Here is a 22,184-nt window from a genome sequence, read left to right as displayed (position 1 = left end):
CCTTACAGGCTTTAGTTCCTACCTCCTTACTGTCCACTCACCTCCACATTAGTTTAAACCCTCCCCAACAGCGTTGGTGAAAGCACCCCCTAGGACATTGGTTCCAGTCTGGCCAGGTGTAGACCGCCAATTTGTAATTGTCCCACCTCCCGAGAACCAGTCCCAATGTCCCAAATGTCTGAACCCCTCCCTCCTGCATCACCTCTCAAGCCACACTTTCATCCTGCAGATTCTAACATGCCTACTCTGACAGGCACATGGCACTGGCAACAATCCTGAGATTACCACCTCTGAGGTCCTACTTTTTAACTTGGCTCCTAACTCCCATAATTCTCCTTGTCAGACCTCATCCCGTTTTTCTAACCTATATCATTAGTGCCTATATGCACTACGACAACTGGCAGTTCACGCTGGGGTGAGGATGGGGAACACAGTCTGAGGGTAGAGGACAGGGGTTCAGTGTCAGGGTGCAGACAGTGGTTGTGGGGCTGCAATTTGAGAGTACAGACAGTTGGAGGGGGTGGGGTAGATGATGGTCCAGGCAGTGGGGGATGAGTGGGTGGGGTAGATGATGGTACAGGCAGTGGGGGATGGGGGTAGGGGTCTGAGAGTACAGGCAGTGGGGGATGGGGGTAGGGGTCTGGGGGTATAGGCAATGGGGGTTAGTTGGGTGGGGTCTAGGGGTACAGACAGGAGATGGCGGGGACTAGGATTTCAAACATCTGCCAATCAAACATTGGGCTTCAGTGCCGTGACATCAGTGGCCACATTTCCTGTCTCTGGTTCTGCTGAGTTGATTCCGAGTAGATTTCGAATTGATTCCAAGGTGTGACCTAACGAGCCCAGTATCGACGAGCAACTGCAACGGTGAGTCGCAGACCCCCCTGAAGCTAATGATTTTATAACAGGCGGTTTCCTGGAGCCAGTCCTCATGGGGTCACGACGAGAGTTTGTGTTCAGTTTAATATCTCTCACCGTCTGCAACTGCAGAATTTTTCCGGTCTGATGGCTGCATGCTTTCTGTTCAATTGAACTCCAAGTAACTAAATCTCTCCGTTTTATTGATCAGACGCTGTCCATGAGATAGGCATCTCCAGGCAGTGGGTGCGATGGTTACACAGTAATCGCCCAGTTAGACAGCTCTCTACCCTTTGAGATGCCAGGTTCCTGGGTGGGGCTGTCAGAATGGCCGCGAGTTGTTGCTCCTCACAGTCCTTTACAAGGTGCTGTGCCTGGGGAAGGGGGTTGTCTTTATTGCCATCTTTAACTGGGGACTCCTACCTGTCTGTAGAGCCCATTAGCTTGCTCTGGTCTGGACTGAGGTCTCTGACTTCAGCTGGAGCTGAGGGGTTTTCTGTTTGGAAGTAAAGTTTTCACGGGTACCTTGGCCGTTTCTGACCTGTATTTTAATTGTTCTTCAATAGTGCTGAGCTATAGCTTCGTCCCAGCACAGAATTCTTCAACCAAGCTCAGTCATTTCTCTGGACAGTCAAACATCCTCCCAATTGGTCTGTCACTGGAATAACCACATTGCTGCAGACTCTGCTGTAATTCATTCAGGCAGAATTTGATGACAATCTAATAATAAGTTGCAGCAATTTGTCATTTGAATTACGGCATCTATTTCTCCCAACCATCCCAGGGTAGGGTTTGAACTGCTTTGGGTTATTAGCCTCATTATTACACTGCTGTATTCAGTGCTGCAGCGTTGCAATTAACCTTCCCATCCTTAGTTTGGGATGGATGGGAAATATCAGTCAGAAGATTGTTTTTAATGGCAAGGTGTGGCATTGCGTTAAAAACATGGTCAGAGTTGGCCAGTGAAGACTCCCACAATTGGTAAGCTAGTCAGTCCTCACTGTGGAACCTATCCTATGAATAATGACCACTGTTGTATGGGAACTGAAGGATCAGCAACACAGGGGGAAAGCTGAACTGCAGCACAGAGAAGAGAATTGGACAAGAAACTGAGATATTGCCAGTTGCTGGGGAGACTAGGCCTGGAGGGCAGAATCTCAGAGTGAAGGGACAACTCTTTAGAACTGAGGTGAGGAGGCATTTCTCCAGCCAGAGGGTGGGGAATCTGTGGAACACATTGCCACAGAGGGCTGTGGAGACAAAGTCATTGAGTGTATTTAAGACAGGGATAGAAAGGTCTTATTTAGTGAGATGGTCAAGAGTTAAGGAGAGGATGAGGTTGAAAACCATATCAGCCATGATCGAATGCGCAGCAGACTCAATGGGCTGAATGGCCTAATTTGGGTAAAATGAAGCCTCAATTCTTTCTGTCTCAGGGCCTGAGTATTTGTGAAGATTATTCACTGATGTCCAGTTCATGGCGCAGTATGGTGCAGCAAACGTGGGAGCTCAGAGCAGGGAAAAATATAGCTTACAAATAAAAATCACAATTTTTCATTTGTTGAAATTATGTTGAATTTCTAGAGGAGCAAAAGACCATTCGGCCCAGCAGATATATACTGGCATTTCTGCTCTACCTTCTCTTCATCTCACCCCCATCAGCATACCTTACTGCTTTCCCCATTGCCTGGCTGTTGCACTCTGACCCTGCGCTCTGATCCTAGGTCAGAGGTCATTTTTTTGGAGGCCAGCATAATTCTGCATGGAGCAAAGATCGAATCTGATCTGTTCCAACTGGCCTTTTCCCTGGGCTGTTTGTTTGGAAGCTGAGTGACAGGGTTTCTGTGCTTTTACTGTCAACCTGTATTCACACATTTCCCAATCCCACCTGGGATATGCCTCAGGATATTTTTAATAAGTTTAACATGATTCTTCATCCCTGTGCCTCTAATGTCTCCATTCTGCGTGATACAAAACCAACTGTCATTTCACCCACTTCCTGTCACAGAAACTCTGTGCGCAGAGCTTGGTGATGAGAAATATTAAATTGCAGTTCGACACCGGAGGGGGGAGGGGAAGAGGTGAGGGGAGGCTAGAGTGGGTGTGCTTAGTTTGTGAATTAGTTTGAGGTGTTCTAAAAATATTTCTTGTGCTGCTCACACCCTCCCAAACACAACCCGGTGGCTTCAGAAATCTCCAATTCCAGGATGTTGGCTGCTCATCGAGTGTAGAACACAAGACGTAGAATATTATGGCGCAGCAGGAGGCCATTCAGCCTACCTTGCCTGTACTGGCCCTGTTAAAGAATGGTCAGTTCTGCTATAATGCGGTAGTTCTGAACTCATGCAATCTCATGCTATAAGAGAATTGTGTAATACCAGCACCATTTAAACTAAAGGGGTCAGCATTGCATTATAACCAACACGCACACTTTACAAACAGTGTCCCCAGTTCATCAGACCTCAGCGTTTGCAACAGGAAGATGTTGGCACACACACTGCCTTTCTCAATCATTTCACAACACAAGGTGCAGCTTTCTACTGAACTTCCCTCAAACAACTTCAGCAGCTTCAACTATTCAACTCCAATGATCCACTGCTGTGTTTGGACACCTAGGAAAACACATCCTTCCTGGGAAGTATTGGAGAAACTCAGCAGGTCTGGCAGCATCTGTGGAGAGAGAGAGAGAGAGAGTCAGTATCTTGGGCCCAGTGACCCTTCCTCAGAACTGACAGTAGTTGGGGAAAGGTGGTAAGGTAGATGTAGGAGTAAGTGAGCAGGTGGGGATGGAGCCCAGAGAGAGAGAGAGAGAGAGAGAAAGAAAACTATCCCTTTGTCTGCCTATGTTTTCCCTCTCTCCCTTGCCCCACCCTCTGCCTTCAGGATAAATAGTGCACTTTTCTAAGCTACAGTCAGTTCTGACCAAATGCTACTGGACCCGAAATGTTTAGAGGGGTTAAATGTTTAACTCTCTCTCTCTCTCCACAGATGCTGCCAGACCTGCTGAGTTACTCCAGTAATTTCTGTCTTTGTTTTCAGATTTCTAGCCTCTGCAATTCTTTGCTTTATTCTCCCATATTTGTTCACCAACATCAATCACATGACTCTGGTCCATGAAACAACCACCTGCATTTTCATAGCTGCTTTAATAATGCAAAATACTCCAAAATGCTCCTGAAGATTTAACATGGATCATAACAACACAGCAAGAGCCCTGTTGGCCCATCCAGTCTGTGCCCATTATCAAACATATTCTATTCTAACCCCATATTCCATCTCCTGGCCCATAACCTTATATGCCTTGACATCTCAAGTGTACATCCAAATATTTCTTCAGTGTCTTGAGGATTCCCATTTCCTCGATCCTTTCAGGCAGTGAGTTCCAGATATCCACCACCCTCTGGGTGAAACAACTTTTCTGAAAATTCCTTCTAAACCTCCTGACTTTTCCCTTAAATCTTTGTCTCCTGGTTAATGAGAGGAAAGGTTTCTCCCTAACTACCCAATCTATACCCCTCATAAGTTTATACATCTTAACCAAATCCCCCTCAACCTTCTCTGTTCAAAGGGAGACAGCCCTAGTCCCTTTAGTATCTCTCCCTCACTGAGCCACTCCAGCCCAGGCAGAATCCGGGTGAATCTCCTCTGCACACCTGCTCACACAGCCATACCCTTCCTCTCCTGGTGACCAGAATTGCACACAGCGCTCCAGCTGTGGCCTAACTCATGTCTGACACAGATTCATCATAACCTCCAATGGCTTGACTAAGAAAAGCAAATATCCCAATATGCCCTGTTAACCACTTCATTCACGTGTTGCTTTCAAGGATCTGTGGACACTGAGGCACAAGACAATGTTAGACTGATGATCAAATATTTCCAAAAGGGATGCTGTTACAAGGAGGCTATTAAAGAGGGGAAAGAGAGGTAGAGGGGTAGAGAAGGTTAGAGAGAGACCTAGGCCAAGAGATTAAACAAAAACTAGCGTCATGGTGTTCCAGTCAGAGTGGGTGGAGGCAGGACACACAGGTTTATCCAAATGAGGCTGAATTCCTCCATGAAACAGGCACCTGAATGTAACACGAAGGGAGGAGATAACTAGACAAAGGCCACCTCAGTAAAACAACAACAGAAAACAAACTGTGGCCCTGGATACAATCTAAAGGTAAGATTTGAAGAAGATGCATTCAGGAAGCGAAATATACACTCTGTTTCTCTCTTCACAATCACTGCCAGACCTGCTGAGTTTCTCCAGCAGTTTCAGTCTTTATTTCAGATCACCAGCATTCACAGTATTTCATTTATATTTTAAATGGAGCTCTCTAGCCTCACACAGCAGTCAGTGATCATATTAGCTCTCTCTCTCTCTCTCCCTCTCTCTCTCTCACATACACACAAACACACACACACTGTCACACACTCTCTCTCTCTCACACACACACTCAGACACATACACTTACAAACACACTCCCTCGCACATACACACACACACACACACACACACACAGACAAACTCTCATACTCTCTGTCTCTCACACACACACGGACATCCCCTCTCTCACACACAAACCCATACATACAGATACACAGAAACAGACACAATCACTGGGTGAAGACTGGGACACTAGACGACTTTGTCAATGAACAGCCTACTTGATTCTGGATCCTTGGGAAAGTAGCGATGATGTGGGAAGGGGGAGGAAGGGAACTGAGCATCTGGTGAAGGTTCTCCCGGAATGACCCAGCTCCATCCACCTCCTCAGCTGAAATGACGGAAGAGAAACACAACGAGAAAGCCGTGTCCGATGATGAAGAGGAGAAATCGCTCAACTACAAGCCGCCGGCTCAGAAATCCCTCGCCGAGATTGTGCAGCTTGATGCTGAGGATGAGAGTCTGGCAAAGTACAAGAAAACTCTCCTGGGAGCAGACTTACCCCTGGTGTCAGGTCAGTGTGCTTTAGAACCCTGACCCCCAACCCCTTAACTCTCACCCTAAACCCTAACCTGAGCTCCTAACCCCTAAATCCTGACCCTAACCCTGTCTCGAACTCCTAACCCCTAAACCCTGACCCTAACCCTGACTCAAACTTCTAATCCTTAAATGCTAACATAAACCTAACCCTGACCCTAACTCTTAACTGCAATCCTAAACTCTAACCCAAACATTTATTCCTAAACCATGACCTCTAACCCTTAAACTCTAACCCTTAACCCTGACCTGAACTCCTGACCCTTAAACTCTAACCCCTGACTCTCTAACCCCCTAACCCTAGCCCATCCCTAACCCCCAACCTTAGCCCATAACCCTAAATTCTAAATCCTTACTCTAAGCCTAACTCTAAACCCTAAACCCTGACCCTAAGCCCAGCCCCTAACCCTGAGGAATGCAGGCAATAGGGAGGCAGGAGGTAGATACGGAAGGCAATGAGCATGAGGGTGTGGCAGGAGGCATTCCCCTACCCCGAGGGTGTGAAGGGGGAGAAGGCAATGAGGCAAAGAGGGAATCCTGTGTTTCTGGAGGTGGATGGGTAAGTGATATGGGGAATGTAGGATTCATCGGGTAAAAAGTGAGGTCTGCAGATGCTGGAGATCATAGCTGAAAATGTGTTGCTGGTTAAAGCACAGCAGGTTAGGCAGCATCCAGGAATATTCCTGATGAAGGGCTTATGCCCGAAACGTCGAATTTCCTATTCCTTGGATGCTGCCTAACCTGCTGTGCTTTAACCAGCAACACATTTTCAAATGTAGGATTCATGACATGTTGAGCAGGAGTGGGATAGTGCGGGGTTTAGAGGTATAGTGAGAGGGTGGGGACAGGGTGAGGGTTGAGAATGGAATGAGATTGCATTTGAGCACAGTGAGGGACACAGGTGGAAAGTTTGATGCTGGGACTGAGTGGTCAGTTTACAATCAGTAACGCCTGAAAACTCTGTTCTAGATCCAAATGTTCCCAACGTGACTGTGACACGAATGACTCTCATCTGCACCGAAGCACCAGAACCAATCACCATGGACCTTACTGGTATGTTGTTGGGGCCTGTACATGTTGATAATCCATCGAGGAAGCTGCCTTTGCTGATAGCCAGTATTTTGGACAGTGAAGGGTTGGGGAGGTCCCTCAGACAGTGGGACACAGCGATATCTGCTCTCTCATGTCCTATAGGAAGGAAACTGCTGTCCTTACCTGGTCTGACATACATGAGAATCCAGACCCACAGCAAGGGGTTGATTCTTAACTGCCCTCTGGGCAATTCGGGATGGGCAATAAATGCTGTCTCGCCAGCGATGCCCTTATCCCATGAATGAATAAAGAAAACGATCCATCTCCCACTACCCAGAGCAGTAAAAAACTGAGTATGATGTGTTTTATACATGAGAAAATAGCCTTGGTAATTTGACAGACCATGAAACAGTCCAATAACTGAGGGGACTTTGTGGATTATAAACATTGCATAAATTTGCATCTAATTTTGCTTTAAATCTATTCTGATCCCAATACTTGAGTCACTCATTAACCACAAGCACTCTCCTTGTTAACCAGTTACTAGGAGATGTGAAAACTGCCTCACCCGAGTCTCATCTGAGATTCAGGCTGGATGCCACTGGATTGTTAATGAGATGCTAACTCTGGTTGGGTGTATTCCTGGAGGCTTCACCGAGTGGGGTTTAACCTCCTTCTGTTCCACCCAAACAGCCCTTTCCCCCAAACAGTGAGAAACAAAGCTAACTCAAAGAAAATGCAACAGTTTCTCTACCACCTCAATAATATTTCTCCCTGGTGTGGCCTGTCACAGTATAGATGTTAATCTATAACCTCAAGGAGAATCCTGGGCAGTTGGTGATCCTCACTGACTCCAGGACCCTGCCACCAATTCTCCTACTTCATTCATTTTGAATTATTGATAAGGATAACAACTCCAATAACTTCAAACACAAACAGATCATGTTGGCCCGCTGAGTGGCAATGAACTGGGCAAGGGGTAATGGCCAAATCAAACTATTGCCCAGGCATTGATTCCAGCTGTGACCCATCACAGAAATACCTCTCCCAGCAAAGAATCACTTTCTGGAGTTTGCACAGCGTTGACTAACAAAATATTTGTCGAGTCATACAGCGTGGAAAGAGACTTTTCGGTCCAGTTAGTCCATGACGAACATAATCCCAAACTAAACGAGTCCCACCTGCCTGTTCCTGGCCCATATCCCTCCAAACCCTTTCCTATTCATGAACTTCTCCAAATATCTTTGAAATGTTGTAACTGTACCTGTATCTGCCACTTCCTCTGGTAGTTCATTCCACACAGTAACCACCCTTTGTGTAAAAGGGTTACCCCTCATGTCCTTTGTAAAGCTTTCTCCTCTGACCTTAAAAATGTGTCCCCTAGTTTTGAACTCCCCTATCTTAGGGAAAAGGGTTTTGTTATTCACCTTATCTATGCCCAAATGATTTTATAAACCTCTATAAGGTCAGCCCTCAACCTCTTATACTCCAGGGAGAAAAGATCCACTTTCTCCTTATAACTGAAACCCTTCATTGCTGCAGCATTCTGGTGAGTCACTTCTCAACCCTCTCCAATTTAATAATATCCTTCTAATAACAGGACAGATATTCCAGAAGAAGTCTCACCAATGTCCTGTACAACCTCAACATAACATCCCAACTCCTATACTCATAGGTTCGAGCAGTGAAGACAAGTGTGCCAAATGCCTTCTTAACCATCCTGTTTATCTGTGATGTAAATTTCAAAGAATTATGTACCTGAACACTTAGGTCTCTCTGTTCGACAACATTATGCAGGGAGAAAGTGAGGACTGCAGATGCTGGAGATCAGAGCTGAAAATGTGTTGCTGGAAAAGCGCAGCAGGTCAGGCAGCATACAAGGAACAGGAGATTCGACGTTTCGGGCATAAGCCCTTCTTCCTGAAGAAGGGCTTATGCCCGAAACGTCGAATCTCCTGTTCCTTGGATGCTGCCTGACCTGCTGCGCTTTTCTAGCAACACATTTTCAATATCATGCAGGGCCCTACTTTAAATTGTATAAGTCCTGTCCTTGGTTATTTTACAAAAATGCAATACCTTGCATTTATCCAAATTAAACTCCATCTGCCACTCCTCCGTTGATCAATTGATCAAGATCCCTTTGTCATCTTAAATAACCTTACTAACTGTCCACTATATCACCAATTTTGGTGTCACCCGTAAACTTACTAACCATACCTCCTATATTCTCATCTAAATGACTGTATGACTGTAAAAATCATTTATATAAATGACAAATAAAAGTGGACTCAGTACCAAACCCGATGGAACACCACTGGTCACAGGTCTTCAGTTCAATAAACAACCTTCCACAAGCATCCCCCAGGTGTCAAGGCAATTTTGTATCCAATTCGCAAGTTCACCCTGAATCCCATGTGATCTAACTTTACTAATCAGCTTACCGTGTGGAACCTTGTCAAAGGTGTAACTACAGACCGGGTAAACAACATCTAGAATAAATTCTATGGAGCAAAATAGCATTTCCAGCACAGAGAGGCCATTCAGTCCATCTACTGGTATTTAGGTGAATGGAACATAAGGATTCAATTGTGCATCCAGGATCCTGAAACGAGAAACAGGTTTTTTACAAAAGTGACAAAAGCACTTTGACCTCTGAGCAGTGACAGCAGCCATTGGGTGGCCGTGACTCAGAGGGTGAGGGTTCAAGACCCACCTGAGGGACTGTGCACCAAGGTCTAGACTGATGCTGGTATTGTACTGAGGGGGTGCTGCACTGCTGAAGGTGTTAGCTTTCAGATAAGAGTGAAGTCTGCCCTCTCGGGTGGGCATAACATATCAGGGCTCTGGGCCAACAGCTGTCTCTTTTCTGCCTCACATTTCAGTTTGTGGGATCTTGCTGTGTACAAACTGGTTTCAGTATTTCCTGCAAAAGGTGCTACATAAATGCACATCTTCAGTTTTATCATTCAATTCTGGGGCATCATAGATGGAACACAAAGTGAACACAGTGTATTTTTGCAGGTTGGGTTATAATTCAAACAGTCAGGGAAATGTCATCCACTATTATTTGACAATCTCCTCAATAAATTGTCTGACAAACAGACAAATACCTCAACGCCCCGCTCACCTCCACCTCCCCCCCCTCCTCCCACCCCCCCACCCCCTGTGCCAACCTCCCCCCTCAGGATGCGGTTACATTTCAGGACATTGTGAGATAGCATCATTTCTGGCAGTTCACAAAGCAAACCATAGCACCAAATGCTGAAAGACCCCAGATAAATCAGAACTGACAGATACATTCTTTTTCACGGCATATTAATTTTAAACTTGCTGCTTAAGGACGGCTGATGTTTCAATAAGTGAGACCCTTTCAGTTTTGGAGGGGAATCTAAAGTTGACGTTGCTTTGTGCTTGTTTCTCAGTGTGACTGAAAGCCCTGACTCAGGAAGCCGTGCTGGGCTTCTGATTAGATCTTTCGGGCTGACACCTGACAAATATGCTTATGCTCCGTTTCTCAGTTTCTCCCTTAAAAGGACTTTGTCAGAAACAGCTTGCGACAGTCTATCTGTCAGTCACTTGCACAGATCGCACTCTGTGGGGACAGCTTGCATTCACTTCCTACATAGAACTGCTCAGCATTTGTGAAAGCAATTTTTTTATCCTTTCACAGGATGTGGCTGGGCCAACTTCTATTACCCGTCTCTAATTACCCAGAGGGCAGTGAAGAATTAATATTGCTGTGAGTCTGGAGTCACATGTAGGCCAGACCGGGTAAGGAAGGCAGATTTCCTTCCTTAAAGGACATTAGTGAACCAGATGGGTTTTAACAATGAGTGAAAATAGTTATATGGTCGCCATTAGATCAGCTTTTTAAAAATTTCACGATTTTGTCAAATTCACTTTTTGGCCTCTGTCATGGTGGGGATTGAGCAATTTCCCCAGAACAGAACAAGATGCAATGGTCTCATCACTAGACTGTTAATCAAGAGACTCTGGGGATTTGTGTTCAAGTCCCACCAAGGCAGATGCTGGGATTCCAATTTAATAAAAAGCTGGAAATAAGAGTCTAATGATGACTTTAAAACATGACCGATTCTCAGGGAGAAACCCAGCTGGTTCACTAATGCCAACAATACCTGGTCTGTCCCACATATGACTCCAGACCTACAGCAGTGTGGTTGACTCTCAACTGTCCTCTGGGTAATTAGGGGTGAACAATGCTGGTCTAGCTAGTGATACCCTCATCCTTTGTCTGAATAAATAATGTTTTAAAAATGAGTCTGGGATTCAGGATTACTCGTTCACATACACAGCCTTCCTCCCAAACTCTGCTCAAAGTAACAGCTTGTGGGTTTCCTCTGAAAATCCTCAGTGTGGCCACAATGATGTCGCACTGACCACTTACCAGGCACATTCCTGATGAAGGGCTTATGCCCGAAACATCGAATTTCCTGTTCCTTGGATGCTGCCTGACCTGCTGCGCTTTAACCAGCAACACATTTTCAGACCTTCACCTCATTGCCAAGGTCACTCTGCCAGCAGTGCCCAGGCCACAGGGCCCCCTGCTAGCATGAATTGTGAACTGCCCATTGCAGTTCCTGCCCACCACATGTCTCGAACATGTGACTGAACAGTGAACTTGGGATTAGGACCACGACAGACCACTCCCCATCCGCAATGCAACTCAATAAAATCCAATCCAGCCTCAGCAGCTCTCCCCCATTTCATGTTCAGGACACCATCCTTATCCTTCCCGGTTTTAACTCAAAAGCAAAGGCTCAGCAGATCAAATATCGAGGGACCTCATTATCACAGAGGGCTGTGGAGACCAGGTCATTGAGTGTTGAGTGAGTGCCGCAATGTCAGAGGGTCAGTGCTGAGGGAGTGCCGCACTGTCGGAGAGTTAGTGCTGAGGGAGTGCTGCACTATCAGGTCAGTGCTGATGAAGTGCCGCACTGTTGGAGAGTCAGCGCTGAGGGAGTGCTGCACTGTCGGAGGGTCAGTGCTGAGGGAGTGCTGCACTGTCGGAGGGTCAGTGCTGAGGGAGTGCTGCACTGTCGGAGGGTCAGTGCTGAGGGAGTGCTGCACTGTCAGAGGGTCAGTGCTGAGGGAGTGCTGCACTGTCAGAGGGTCTGTGCTGAGGGAGTGCTGCACTGTCGGAGGGTCACTGCAGAGTGAGTGCTGCACTGTTAGAGGTTCAGTGCTGAGGGAGTGGGCACTGTCAGGTCAGTGCTGAGCGAGTGCCGCACTGTCGGAGGGTCACTGCAGAGGGAGTGGTGCACAGTCAGAAATTCCAATATATGGTTGAAAAGTCAAGCCAAGGTTCCTCTGTTTTTTCGGGATGGATGCAGAGGTTCCTATAGCCACTATCTTGAAGCTCAGCAGGGGTGATCACCTGCAGTGTCACATTCAACATTTATTCCACAATGTATTTGACTGAAATGGGTTTCCTGGCTGTTATCGCATTGCTGTTTGTGGAAGCTTGCTGTGCTAGCTTTCCTCCTTTACTGGAGCTGAAAATTGTTTAAATGAAGCACGTTGTAATCCTATGGTTCTGAAATGCGTTAGAGAAATGCAGGTCCCTCATTTCTATTCTTCCTGGCACTGCAGATTACTTTCATTTGTTACAAAATCAGAAATTGCTGTAAAAGCTCAGCAGGTCTGGCAGCCTTTGTGGAGTGTAATCAGAGTTGACATTTCTTGGCCAATGACCTTCCCTCAGGACATTCCACCCAAACCATTGACTCTGTTTCTCTCTCCACAGATGCTGCCAGACCTGCTGAGCTTTTCCAGCAATTTATGTTTTTGTTTCTGATTTACAGCACCCGCATTTTTTATCTTTGATTTGATTTGATCTGAATTGATTTATTGTAGTCACATGTACCTAAGTACAGTGAAAGGCTTTGTTTGCAAGCAATACTGGCAGGTCATAGCAAACAAAGATATATAGATCAAGGGTACTTGGACAGCATGAGGCATACAGGTTACACTGTGCAGGAGGTGTGTGAAGCAAGATCAACATTAACAAAATGAGCATTAATTGAAGTTACAGAGTCCATTCAACAGACTAATAACAATAGGGAAGAAGCTGCTCTTGAATCTGTTGGGGCGTGTGTTTAAGGTTTTGTATCTTCTGCCCTAACAGGTGACCTCCAGGCCTTGAAGAACACAAAGTTTGTGTTAAAGGAAGGCGTCTCCTACAAAGTGAAAATCCATTTCAAAGTCAGTCTCACCTCCAGCAATTTCTTTTCCTATCTGACTCAATGTTGGTTTGATCCAGTCATCGAGACACAAACAAATATTGCATACAATTCTGGTCTCCATGCTGTAGGAAGGATGTTGTGATACTTGAAAGGGTTCAGGAACAATTTGCAAGGATGTTGCCAGGGTTGGAGGGTTTGAGCTAAAGAGAGAGGTTGAATAAGCTGGGGCTGTTTTTCCTGGAGCATTGGAGGCGAAAGGGTGACCTTATAAAGGTTTATAAAATCATGAGGGGCATGGATAGAGTGAATAGATAAAGTCTTTTCCCTAGGGTGGGTGTGCCCTGAACTAGAGACATAGGTTTAGGGTGAGAGGAGAAAGATTTAAAAGGGACTTAAGGGGCAACGTTTTTCATGCATATGATGGTGTACGTATGGAATGAGCTGCCAGAGGAAGTGGTGGAGGCTGGTACAATTACTACATTTAAAAGGCACCTGGATGGGTATATGAATGGGAAGGGTTGAGAGAGATATGGGCCAAATGCTGGCAAATAGGACTAGATTAATTTAGGATATCTGATAGGCATGGATGAGTTGGACTGAAGGGTCCGTTTCTGTGCTGTATGACTCAATATATTTCCTCCAATTCTAGCCCATTTTGGAAGCCTGATATTTCTGTGGTTTGGCTGATGTTACCCTCTGAGTGAATCTTTCTTCTGTTTTCCCCAGAGGAGTGGGTTGTACTCCATACTGATCCCCATTAGTGTGAATTAGCACACAGGCTGATGGTCCAGGGTTAAATCTTTGTCCCGAGGGAAGTGTGGACCTCTGTCTCTGTATCTCTGTTTACTTCGACCCAGGAGGGGGCTGCTGAAACTTGTTTCATCATCCATCAAAAAATGCCAGAACCCCTGCCCCATATCCTCTAATCTCCATTTCCAACAAATCTCCAACTTGTCTTTGGGAAGGGAATTTTAGATTTCCACTCCCTGTTATGTGTGAACAAGTGTTTGCACCGGGATGATCTGGTTCCAATCTTCAGGTTGACCTGCTGGGATCTGGACACCACACTCTCCCCATGGGGAAAAGGCTTCTCTCCAGCCAGCGTATTCAATCCTTCAATCATTGTAACCACCTCATTTAGAGCAGCCCTAACTCTGTGAAACCTGACCATAATCTGCCAAACCTGTATTCCAATGTCAATAACCTGTTCCAAAACTGTAAACTATGTTTGTCACCATCAGTCCTAGTGAGATAATGTTCCAGTTTGTCAGTGAAGATGAAATGGAGCAGACAGCAGAGAGAGAGAGTGAGAGAGAGAGAGAGAGAAATGTTGTCATTGCTCGTAACCAATACAACTCTCATCAAATCAGTGACTGGCAGCAATGATTAGATTAATTTTGTGTAGTTCTTGGGGCTACAGGGATCAAATAGCTTGGGGAGAGGAACAGGAGATTGAGTTGGATGATTACCCACAATCTTATTGAATGGTAGAGCAGACTAAAAGGGCTGAATGGCCTCTTCTATGTTTCTATGATTTGATGTCAGATACCTTGGGAATGTTTGATGGAGATACTGTAGAGGGACCTTTACTCTGTACCTAGCCCCATGTTGTCCCTGTCATGGGACCATTTGATGTGGACAGTGTCAAGGGGGATTTGCTTTCAGTTTAAAAGGATTGTGGGAGGTTTACTCTGTACCTAACTTGGAGCTGTCACTGTTCTGGGTATATATGATGGGAAAATGAGTGTCAGAAATCCTCTCTAGTATGAAGTCCTATTACTAAAAGTAGTTTCTCTCCAACCCAACAGAAATTGTATTTTAAGAAATGAAAAGTTGATCGAAACAGAGAGTGTTTGGGTAGTAAGCTCAACAGATTCCCCAGTCTCATTTTATTCTGTTTGTATTTTACCAGCCGGGAACTAAAACCTATTTCTCTCTCTAGGTCAATAAAGAAATTGTTTCTGGATTGAAATACATAGCAACCACCTACAGGAAGGGGATAAAAGGTGAGGCAGCTGAGAATGGCAGGGAATCTTTCCTTTGTCACTGGAATTGGTTTCTGAGTGATGTTTGTAAAGGATTATTTTTGGGTTTGGTCACTGGGAGGCAGCCGATGGTGGGGGCAGAGAATTGGAGGGATTATATTCCTGAATGAGGTACACGTTCACCAATATTCTGCAGGTTAAGGTCAAATTCCACAGTGTCAGAGTGAGAAATTGTATTCAGTTTAAAAATATGAAGCTGGGATCGATGTAGGTCGCAGATTGTTATAAAAAACCGTTCTGATACACAATGGGGAAGGAAATCTGCCCCATCATTACTCCAGACCCACAACAATGTACATGACCTCTAACCGCACTCTGGGGTAACATGGGAAACCCCTCCATCAAATCAAGCTGATGAATCACAATCTGTATTTCTGTGACAGACAGAAACCCTCAGAAGACTGAATGTGTCATTTGATGTGATGCCAAGGGAGACCATGGCTAGGGGGCAAGAGCTGAGAAAGGGATTCGAATAGGCAGCACGGTTTGTTGGACCAACATGAACAAGACGTGCCGAATGGCTGTTGCCCTGCATGCCCTCATGACTTTCGTGCTAGCTGGTCAGTGTTGAAATGTCACTTTGAGCTGGGCACATTGTAAAAGGAAACGTGACAAAACAGAAACACGGATGGGGTGGTATGTGAAGATCACCTCACCAATGCACTTTCGATTCCAATCACAGGAGGGCACGCCTCAGCTTCTACCTGACAGGAAATAGGAGATTTTCCTGAGATGGTCAGCTAAGGGAATCTGGGGGAAGGAAGGAGACACAGTAGCTGCTGTCAAACAAGGTGGATACAGCCGAAAACACAACCGCAACCTCCGAGCAGGATCTGCTGCACCCAGAGCTGTCAGCGAGAGAGCTGGCTGGAATACTCTGAGGATTGTAAATTTTCCAATGGAGTACTAACAAAACGTCAGAGGGTCAGAGCTGAGGGAGTGCTGCACTGTCGGAGGGTCAGTGCTGAGGGAGTGTCGCACTGTTGGAGGATCAGTGCTGAGGGAGTGCCGCACTGTCGGAAGGTCAGTGCTGAGGGAGTGCTGAACTGTCAGAGGGTCAGTGCTGAGGGAGTGCCGCACTGTCGGACGGTCAGTGCTGAGGGAGTGACTTACTGTTGGATGGTCAGTGCTGAGGGAGTGCCGCAGTGTCAGAGGGTCAGTGCTGAGAGAGTGACATACTGGTGGTGGGTCAGTGCTGAGGGAGTGCAGACCTGTCGGAGGATCAGTACTGAGGGAGTGCCGCAGTGTCAGAGGGTCAGTGCTGAGGGAGTGCCACACTGTCGGAGAGTCAGTGCTGAGGAAGTGCTGATCTGTTGGAGGATCAGTGCTGAGGGAGTGCTGCGTTGTCGGAGGGTCAGTGATGAGGGAGTGCCGCAGTGTCAGAGGGTCAGTGCTGAGGGAGTGCCACACTGTCGGAGAGTCAGTGCTGAAGGAGTGCCGCACTGTCGGAGGGCCAGTGTTAAGGGAGTGACTTACTGCTGGAAGGTCAGTACTGAGGGAGTGCTGCCATGTCGGAGGATCAGTGCTAAGGGAGTGCTGCACTGTGGTAGGGTCAGTGCTGAGGGAGTGCTGCACTGTGGGAGGGTCAGTGCTGAGGGAGTGCTGCATTGTGGGAATGTCAGTGCTGAGGGAATGCTGCACTGTTGAAGGGTCAGTCCTGAGGGAGTGCTGCACTGTCGGAGGATCAGTGCTGAGGGAGTGACTTACTGGTGGAGGGTCAGTGCTGAGGGAATGCCGCAGTGTCGGAGGGACAGTGCCGAGAGTGCCACAGAGTCGGAGGGTCAGTGCTGAGGGAGTGCCGCACTGTTGGAGGGTCAGTGCTGAGGGAGTGCTGCCCTGTCGGAGGGTCAGTGCTGAGGGAGTGCCGCACTGTCGGAGGGTCAGCGCTGAGGGAGCGCTGCACTCTTAGAGGGTCAGTGCTGAGGGAGTGCCACCCTGTCGGAGGGTCCTAGCTGTCGAAGTGCCGCGCTGTCGGAGGGGTCGGTGCTAAGGGAGTGCCGTACTGTCGGAGGGTCAGTGCTGAGGGAGTGCCACACTGTCGGAGGATCAGTGCTGAGGGAGTGCCGCACTGTCGGAGGGTCAGTGCTGAGGGAGTGCTGAACTGTCAGAGGGTCAGTGCTGAGGGAGTGCCGCACTGTCGGACGGTCAGTGCTGAGGGAGTGACTTACTGTTGGATGGTCAGTGCTGAGGGAGTGCCGCAGTGTCAGAGGGTCAGTGCTGAGAGAGTGACATACTGGTGGTGGGTCAGTGCTGAGGGAGTGCAGACCTGTCGGAGGATCAGTGCTGAGGGAGTGCTGCGTTGTCGGAGGGTCAGTGATGAGGGAGTGCCGCAGTGTCAGAGGGTCAGTGCTGAGGGAGTGCCACACTGTCGGAGAGTCAGTGCTGAAGGAGTGCCGCACTGTCGGAGGGCCAGTGTTAAGGGAGTGACTTACTGCTGGAAGGTCAGTACTGAGGGAGTGCTGCCATGTCGGAGGATCAGTGCTAAGGGAGTGCTGCACTGTGGTAGGGTCAGTGCTGAGGGAGTGCTGCACTGTGGGAGGGTCAGTGCTGAGGGAGTGCTGCACTGTGGGAATGTCAGTGCTGAGGGAATGCTGCACTGTTGAAGGGTCAGTCCTGAGGGAGTGCTGCACTGTCGGAGGATCAGTGCTGAGGGAGTGACTTACTGGTGGAGGGTCAGTGCTGAGGGAATGCCGCAGTGTCGGAGGGACAGTGCCGAGAGTGCCACAGAGTCGGAGGGTCAGTGCTGAGGGAGTGCTGCCCTGTCGGAGGGTCAGTGCTGAGGGAGTGCCGCACTGTTGGAGGGTCAGTGCTGAGGGAGTGCTGCCCTGTCGGAGGGTCAGTGCTGAGGGAGTGCCGCACTGTCGGAGGGTCAGCGCTGAGGGAGCGCTGCACTCTTAGAGGGTCAGTGCTGAGGGAGTGCCACCCTGTCGGAGGGTCCTAGCTGTCGAAGTGCCGCGCTGTCGGAGGGGTCGGTGCTAAGGGAGTGCCGTACTGTCGGAGGGTCAGTGCTGAGGGAGTGCCACACTGTCGGAGGATCAGTGCTGAGGGAGTGCCGCACTGTCGGAGGGTCAGTGCTGAGGGAGTGCCACCCTATCGGAGGGTCCGAGCTGCGGAAGTGCCGCCCTGTCGGAGGGTCAGTGCTGAGGGAGTGCCGCACTGTTGGAGGGTCAGTGCTGAGGGACTGCCGCACTATCAGAGGGTCAGTGCTGAGGGAGTGCCACACTGTCGGAGGGTCAGTACTGAGGGAGAGCCGCACTGTCAGAGGGTCAGTGCTGAGGGAGTCCTGCAGTGTCGGAGACTCAGTGCTGAGGGAGTGACTTACTGTCGGAGGGTCAGTGCTGAGGGACGGCCGCACTGTCAGAGGGTCAGTGCTGAGGGAGTGCTCCACTGTTGGAGGGTCAGTACTGAGGGAGAGCCGCACTCTTAGAGGGTCAGTGCTGAGGGAGTGCCACCCTGTCGGAGGGTCCTAGCTGTCGAAGTGCCGCGCTTTCGGAGGGGTCGGTGCTAAGGGAGTGCCGTACTGTCGGAGGGTCAGTGCTGAGGGAGTGCCGCACTGTCGGAGGGTCAGTGCTGAGGGTGTGCTGCAGTGTTGGAGGATCAATGCTGAGGGAGTGACTTACTGTTGGAGGGTCAGTGCTTAGGGAGTGCTGCAGTGTTGGAGGGTCAGTGCTGAGGGAGTGCCACAGTGTCAGAGGGTCACTGCTGAGGGAGTGACTTATTGTTGGAGGGTCAGTGCTGATGGAGTACTGCACTGTCAGAGGGTCAGTGCTGAGGGAGTGCCACAGTGTCAGGGAGTCCCTGCTGAGGGAGTGGCTTACTGTTGGAGGGTCAGTGCTGAGGGAGTGCTGCACTCTCAGAGGGTCAGTGCTGAGGCAGTGCTGCACTGTCAGAGGGTCAGTGCTGTGGGAGTGCTGCAGTGTCAGAGGGTCAGTGCTGAGGGAATGCCGCACTGTCGGAGGGTCAGTGCTGAGGGAGTGCTGCACTGTCGGAGGGTCAGTGCTGAGGGATTGCCACAGTGTCAGAGGGTCAGTGCTGAGGGAGTGACTTACTGTTGGAGGGTCAGTGCTGAGGGAGTGCCGCACTGTCTGAGTGTCAGTGCTGAGGGAGTGCCGCACTGTCTGAGTGTCAGTGCTGAGGGAGTGCTGCAGTGACGGTGGATCAGTGCTGAGGGAGTGACTTACTGTTAGAGGTTCAGTGCTGAGGGCGTGCCGCACTGTTGGAGGGTCAGTGTTGAGTTAGTGCTGCACTGGCATTATTCTTGCTGTTAATGGGATCTTGATGTGTGAATGTTGTTGGTTGTGATTCCTACATTAAGCAGTGCTTTAGAAAGCCCGCACTCTGGGCGGTGATGGTTGCTACTGTCAAAGTTCACTCTCTCTTTAATCTTCTCTTCCTCCCCATAGTGGAGAAGACGACCTTCATGGTGGGTAGTTATGGTCCACGTACCGAAGAATATGAGTTTGTATCCCCCGTGGATGAAGCCCCGAAGGGTATGACAGCTCGTGGCCAGTACTCTGTGAAATCTAGCTTCACAGATGATGACAAGACTGATCACCTGAGCTGGGAGTGGATCCTGTCCCTGAAGAAGGAGTGGAAAGAATAGTCAGTATGGGAGAGAGAAGCTTCCTGCGTGAACACCCTGCCATCCTCCTCAGCACCCTCCCTGCTATGCCAGACACACCCAGTTCAGCTGTTCAATCAAACCATCCAGAACCCTAAACCATTCCAGTAAACCACGACCCACCACGTGAGGGAATAATGAGAGGAATATCGTTCTTTACTTCCTCTTCCTCTCATTCCTCCATCTCCCACAGTCCATTCTTTCTCCTCCACCCTCCATCTTTCCTCTCTGTCTTTTCTCTTGTTTTGCCTTCATCCTTTTTCTCTCTCCCTGTTCCCCCACTCTGTGTCTTGGCTCTCTCTCTCTCTCTCTCTTTCCCTGCTCTCTCTGACTCCACTTTCAATCTCTTCCCCTTTTCTATCTTTGGCTTTCTGCTTCACTTCCCTATCTACTCTCATTTGTTCCTGTTCTCTGTCCTCTCTCTCCCCTTCCCCCAATGTTCTTGTGCCGTGTTGTGTAAAAGGATCTCTGAAACACTCCAAACCCAGGTTGTGTGATCAAGGATTGGGTGATGTGATTGAGCTGACACCTTGTAATAAGACTACAATTTCTGTGACAACGTAATGCTGTATGAACTCTATTTAAGATACAGTCTGTTGCTGATTTGCTGGTTTTATTGTAAATTACAAGTTTCCTTTATCAGGTCTCACAGCTGCCATTCTGTTAATAAGACACATTTAACTTCTGTTTTCTGATGTGTTTTTCAGTAAATTTGACAATCCCCTCTTTTTCAAGCATTGTCAAAATCAGATGCAAAAAATACCTCTGCTACTTTCGAATAAATACATCAAGGCCTTCAAGATGACCCAGAAAGAGATTTCACTGAAATGGGAACTGGGTCAAGGGGTTTCAGTCACACCCAGACTGGAGACCCTGATGTATACATGATGTGGAGGTGCCAGTGTTGGACTGGGGAGGGCAAGTTCCAAAGTCACATGACACCAAAGGCTTGTGATTTCAAATAAATTTAAAAGGCATCTGGATGGGTATATGAATAGGAAGAGTTTGGAGGGATATGGGCCGGGTGCTGGCAGGTGGGACTAGATTGGGTTGGGATATCTGGTCGGCATGGACGGGTTGGACTGAAGGGTCTGTTTCCATGCTGTACATCTCTACGACTCTAAACCTGTTGGAATATAACTTGGTGTTGTGTGACCTCCGAACTTTTTTTGTATACAGCAGGTAAGATTAAAGGGAGATTGAATAAAATTAAAGCCAGAATAAATAACAAGAGGCTGTTGACAAAAAGGTCAGAACCAAAGTGACACAAATTTCATAGAATTAGCAAATGACCTAGAGAGAGCATTGAGACAGAGCGTTGCTGTGATCTGGAACGTGCTGACTGAAAGGACAATGGTACAATTGAACAGGAACGTTCAGGAGGAGGCTGGATACTGAGGGCAAAGGGTGATGTGGGGAGGGCGAGTCTCCCCCCTCAGGCAGAGAAAGGGAGCAGGTACATTGATATAGGGAGGGACTTTGGCCCATCAGCGGGAGGATAGCCCAGTGATCCGGAAATGTCAACAGCTTGGTGGTGGAGATCCCAAAGAGAGGGACGTAGAGTGGGAATGTCTGCTCGCTGGGAGGGAGAGGATGAGGTGGGAGGGGGTGGGCTGGTGCAGGGTGAGATATGAGAATAGTGGGGCCAGAGGTTAGGAAAGGAGGGGTGTCTATTCCCTTCAGGGCAGTGCACCCAACCCGTGTGTGTGTAGAACACCCCTCTCCTCACTCCCACCACACCCCCCACCTTTCTTCCGACATTTTAAAAGCACTTTTCACAAAAATAGGGGTGACCACTCACACTGCACTTTGGCCCTACTGACTGCATAATGGTGTGGTCATAATTGGTGGGAGGTGGGGGGTTGTGGAGGGGCAATCCCTTAATAATTTATTTAAGAATGGGTTGGGGGTGCTGTAGATTTCTGCCCCCCTTTCTTCAGCACACCGGGGGCGGGGGGAGACCAGCCTGGAGATAGCAGGGGGTGGGGGGTGATCAGGAAGTCACCTGAACAATTACAAATGCCTCTGCCCCCTCACCCCCTTCCCAACAAAACCATTCCGGGGGGAGGGGGGTGGCGAATATAATGCAGCCCTTGCAGAGGAGGGGGAGGATTGCTGGGTTTTGTGATAAGTGTCACACGAGAAGGGGGGGAGTGGGACAAATGGATTAGCACAGACTCAATGCACTGAATGGCCTCGCAAGGCCCTGGAGGAATGACTGGGCAGCGTTTCCAACAGCTCGGTGGTTCATGGGGAATTAAGCTTTGGGCTTGAAGCTGGGACTGGGCTTGTCCATCAATTCTTGGCACCAAAGGCAGCATATCCAGGTTTTAATTCCAGTTTCCCATCACCTGGAGACTTTATTTCTGCACTCACTATGGAAAGGCCAGCTGTGTGCTGTATCGATTTTCAGTAAACCTTGAGCCACACATCCCTGTGAGTTAGTGGTGTTTTAG

The 22,184-nt window shown here is 48.3% G+C and overlaps 1 protein-coding gene across 1 annotated transcript; it reads left to right on the top strand.

Moving 5' to 3' along the window:
• Window positions 1-774: 774 nt before the first annotated feature.
• LOC132831141 (rho GDP-dissociation inhibitor 2-like) lies at window positions 775-20,413 on the top strand. The gene is made up of 6 exons (XM_060849138.1): window positions 775-867; window positions 5,622-5,804; window positions 6,797-6,880; window positions 13,005-13,081; window positions 15,005-15,068; window positions 19,511-20,413. Exons 2-6 carry the CDS (start codon window positions 5,627-5,629, stop codon window positions 19,708-19,710), a joined length of 603 nt encoding a protein of 200 aa, XP_060705121.1. The 5' UTR covers window positions 775-867; window positions 5,622-5,626; the 3' UTR covers window positions 19,711-20,413.
• The last annotated feature ends 1,771 nt before the right edge of the window (window positions 20,414-22,184 follow it).

This window comes from Hemiscyllium ocellatum, chromosome 33 (assembly GCF_020745735.1).
Source record: "Hemiscyllium ocellatum isolate sHemOce1 chromosome 33, sHemOce1.pat.X.cur, whole genome shotgun sequence".
NCBI lineage: Eukaryota > Metazoa > Chordata > Chondrichthyes > Orectolobiformes > Hemiscylliidae > Hemiscyllium > Hemiscyllium ocellatum.
The sequence above is the reverse complement of the archived record's forward strand: the minus strand, read 5'-3'. Positions and strand labels throughout refer to the sequence as shown.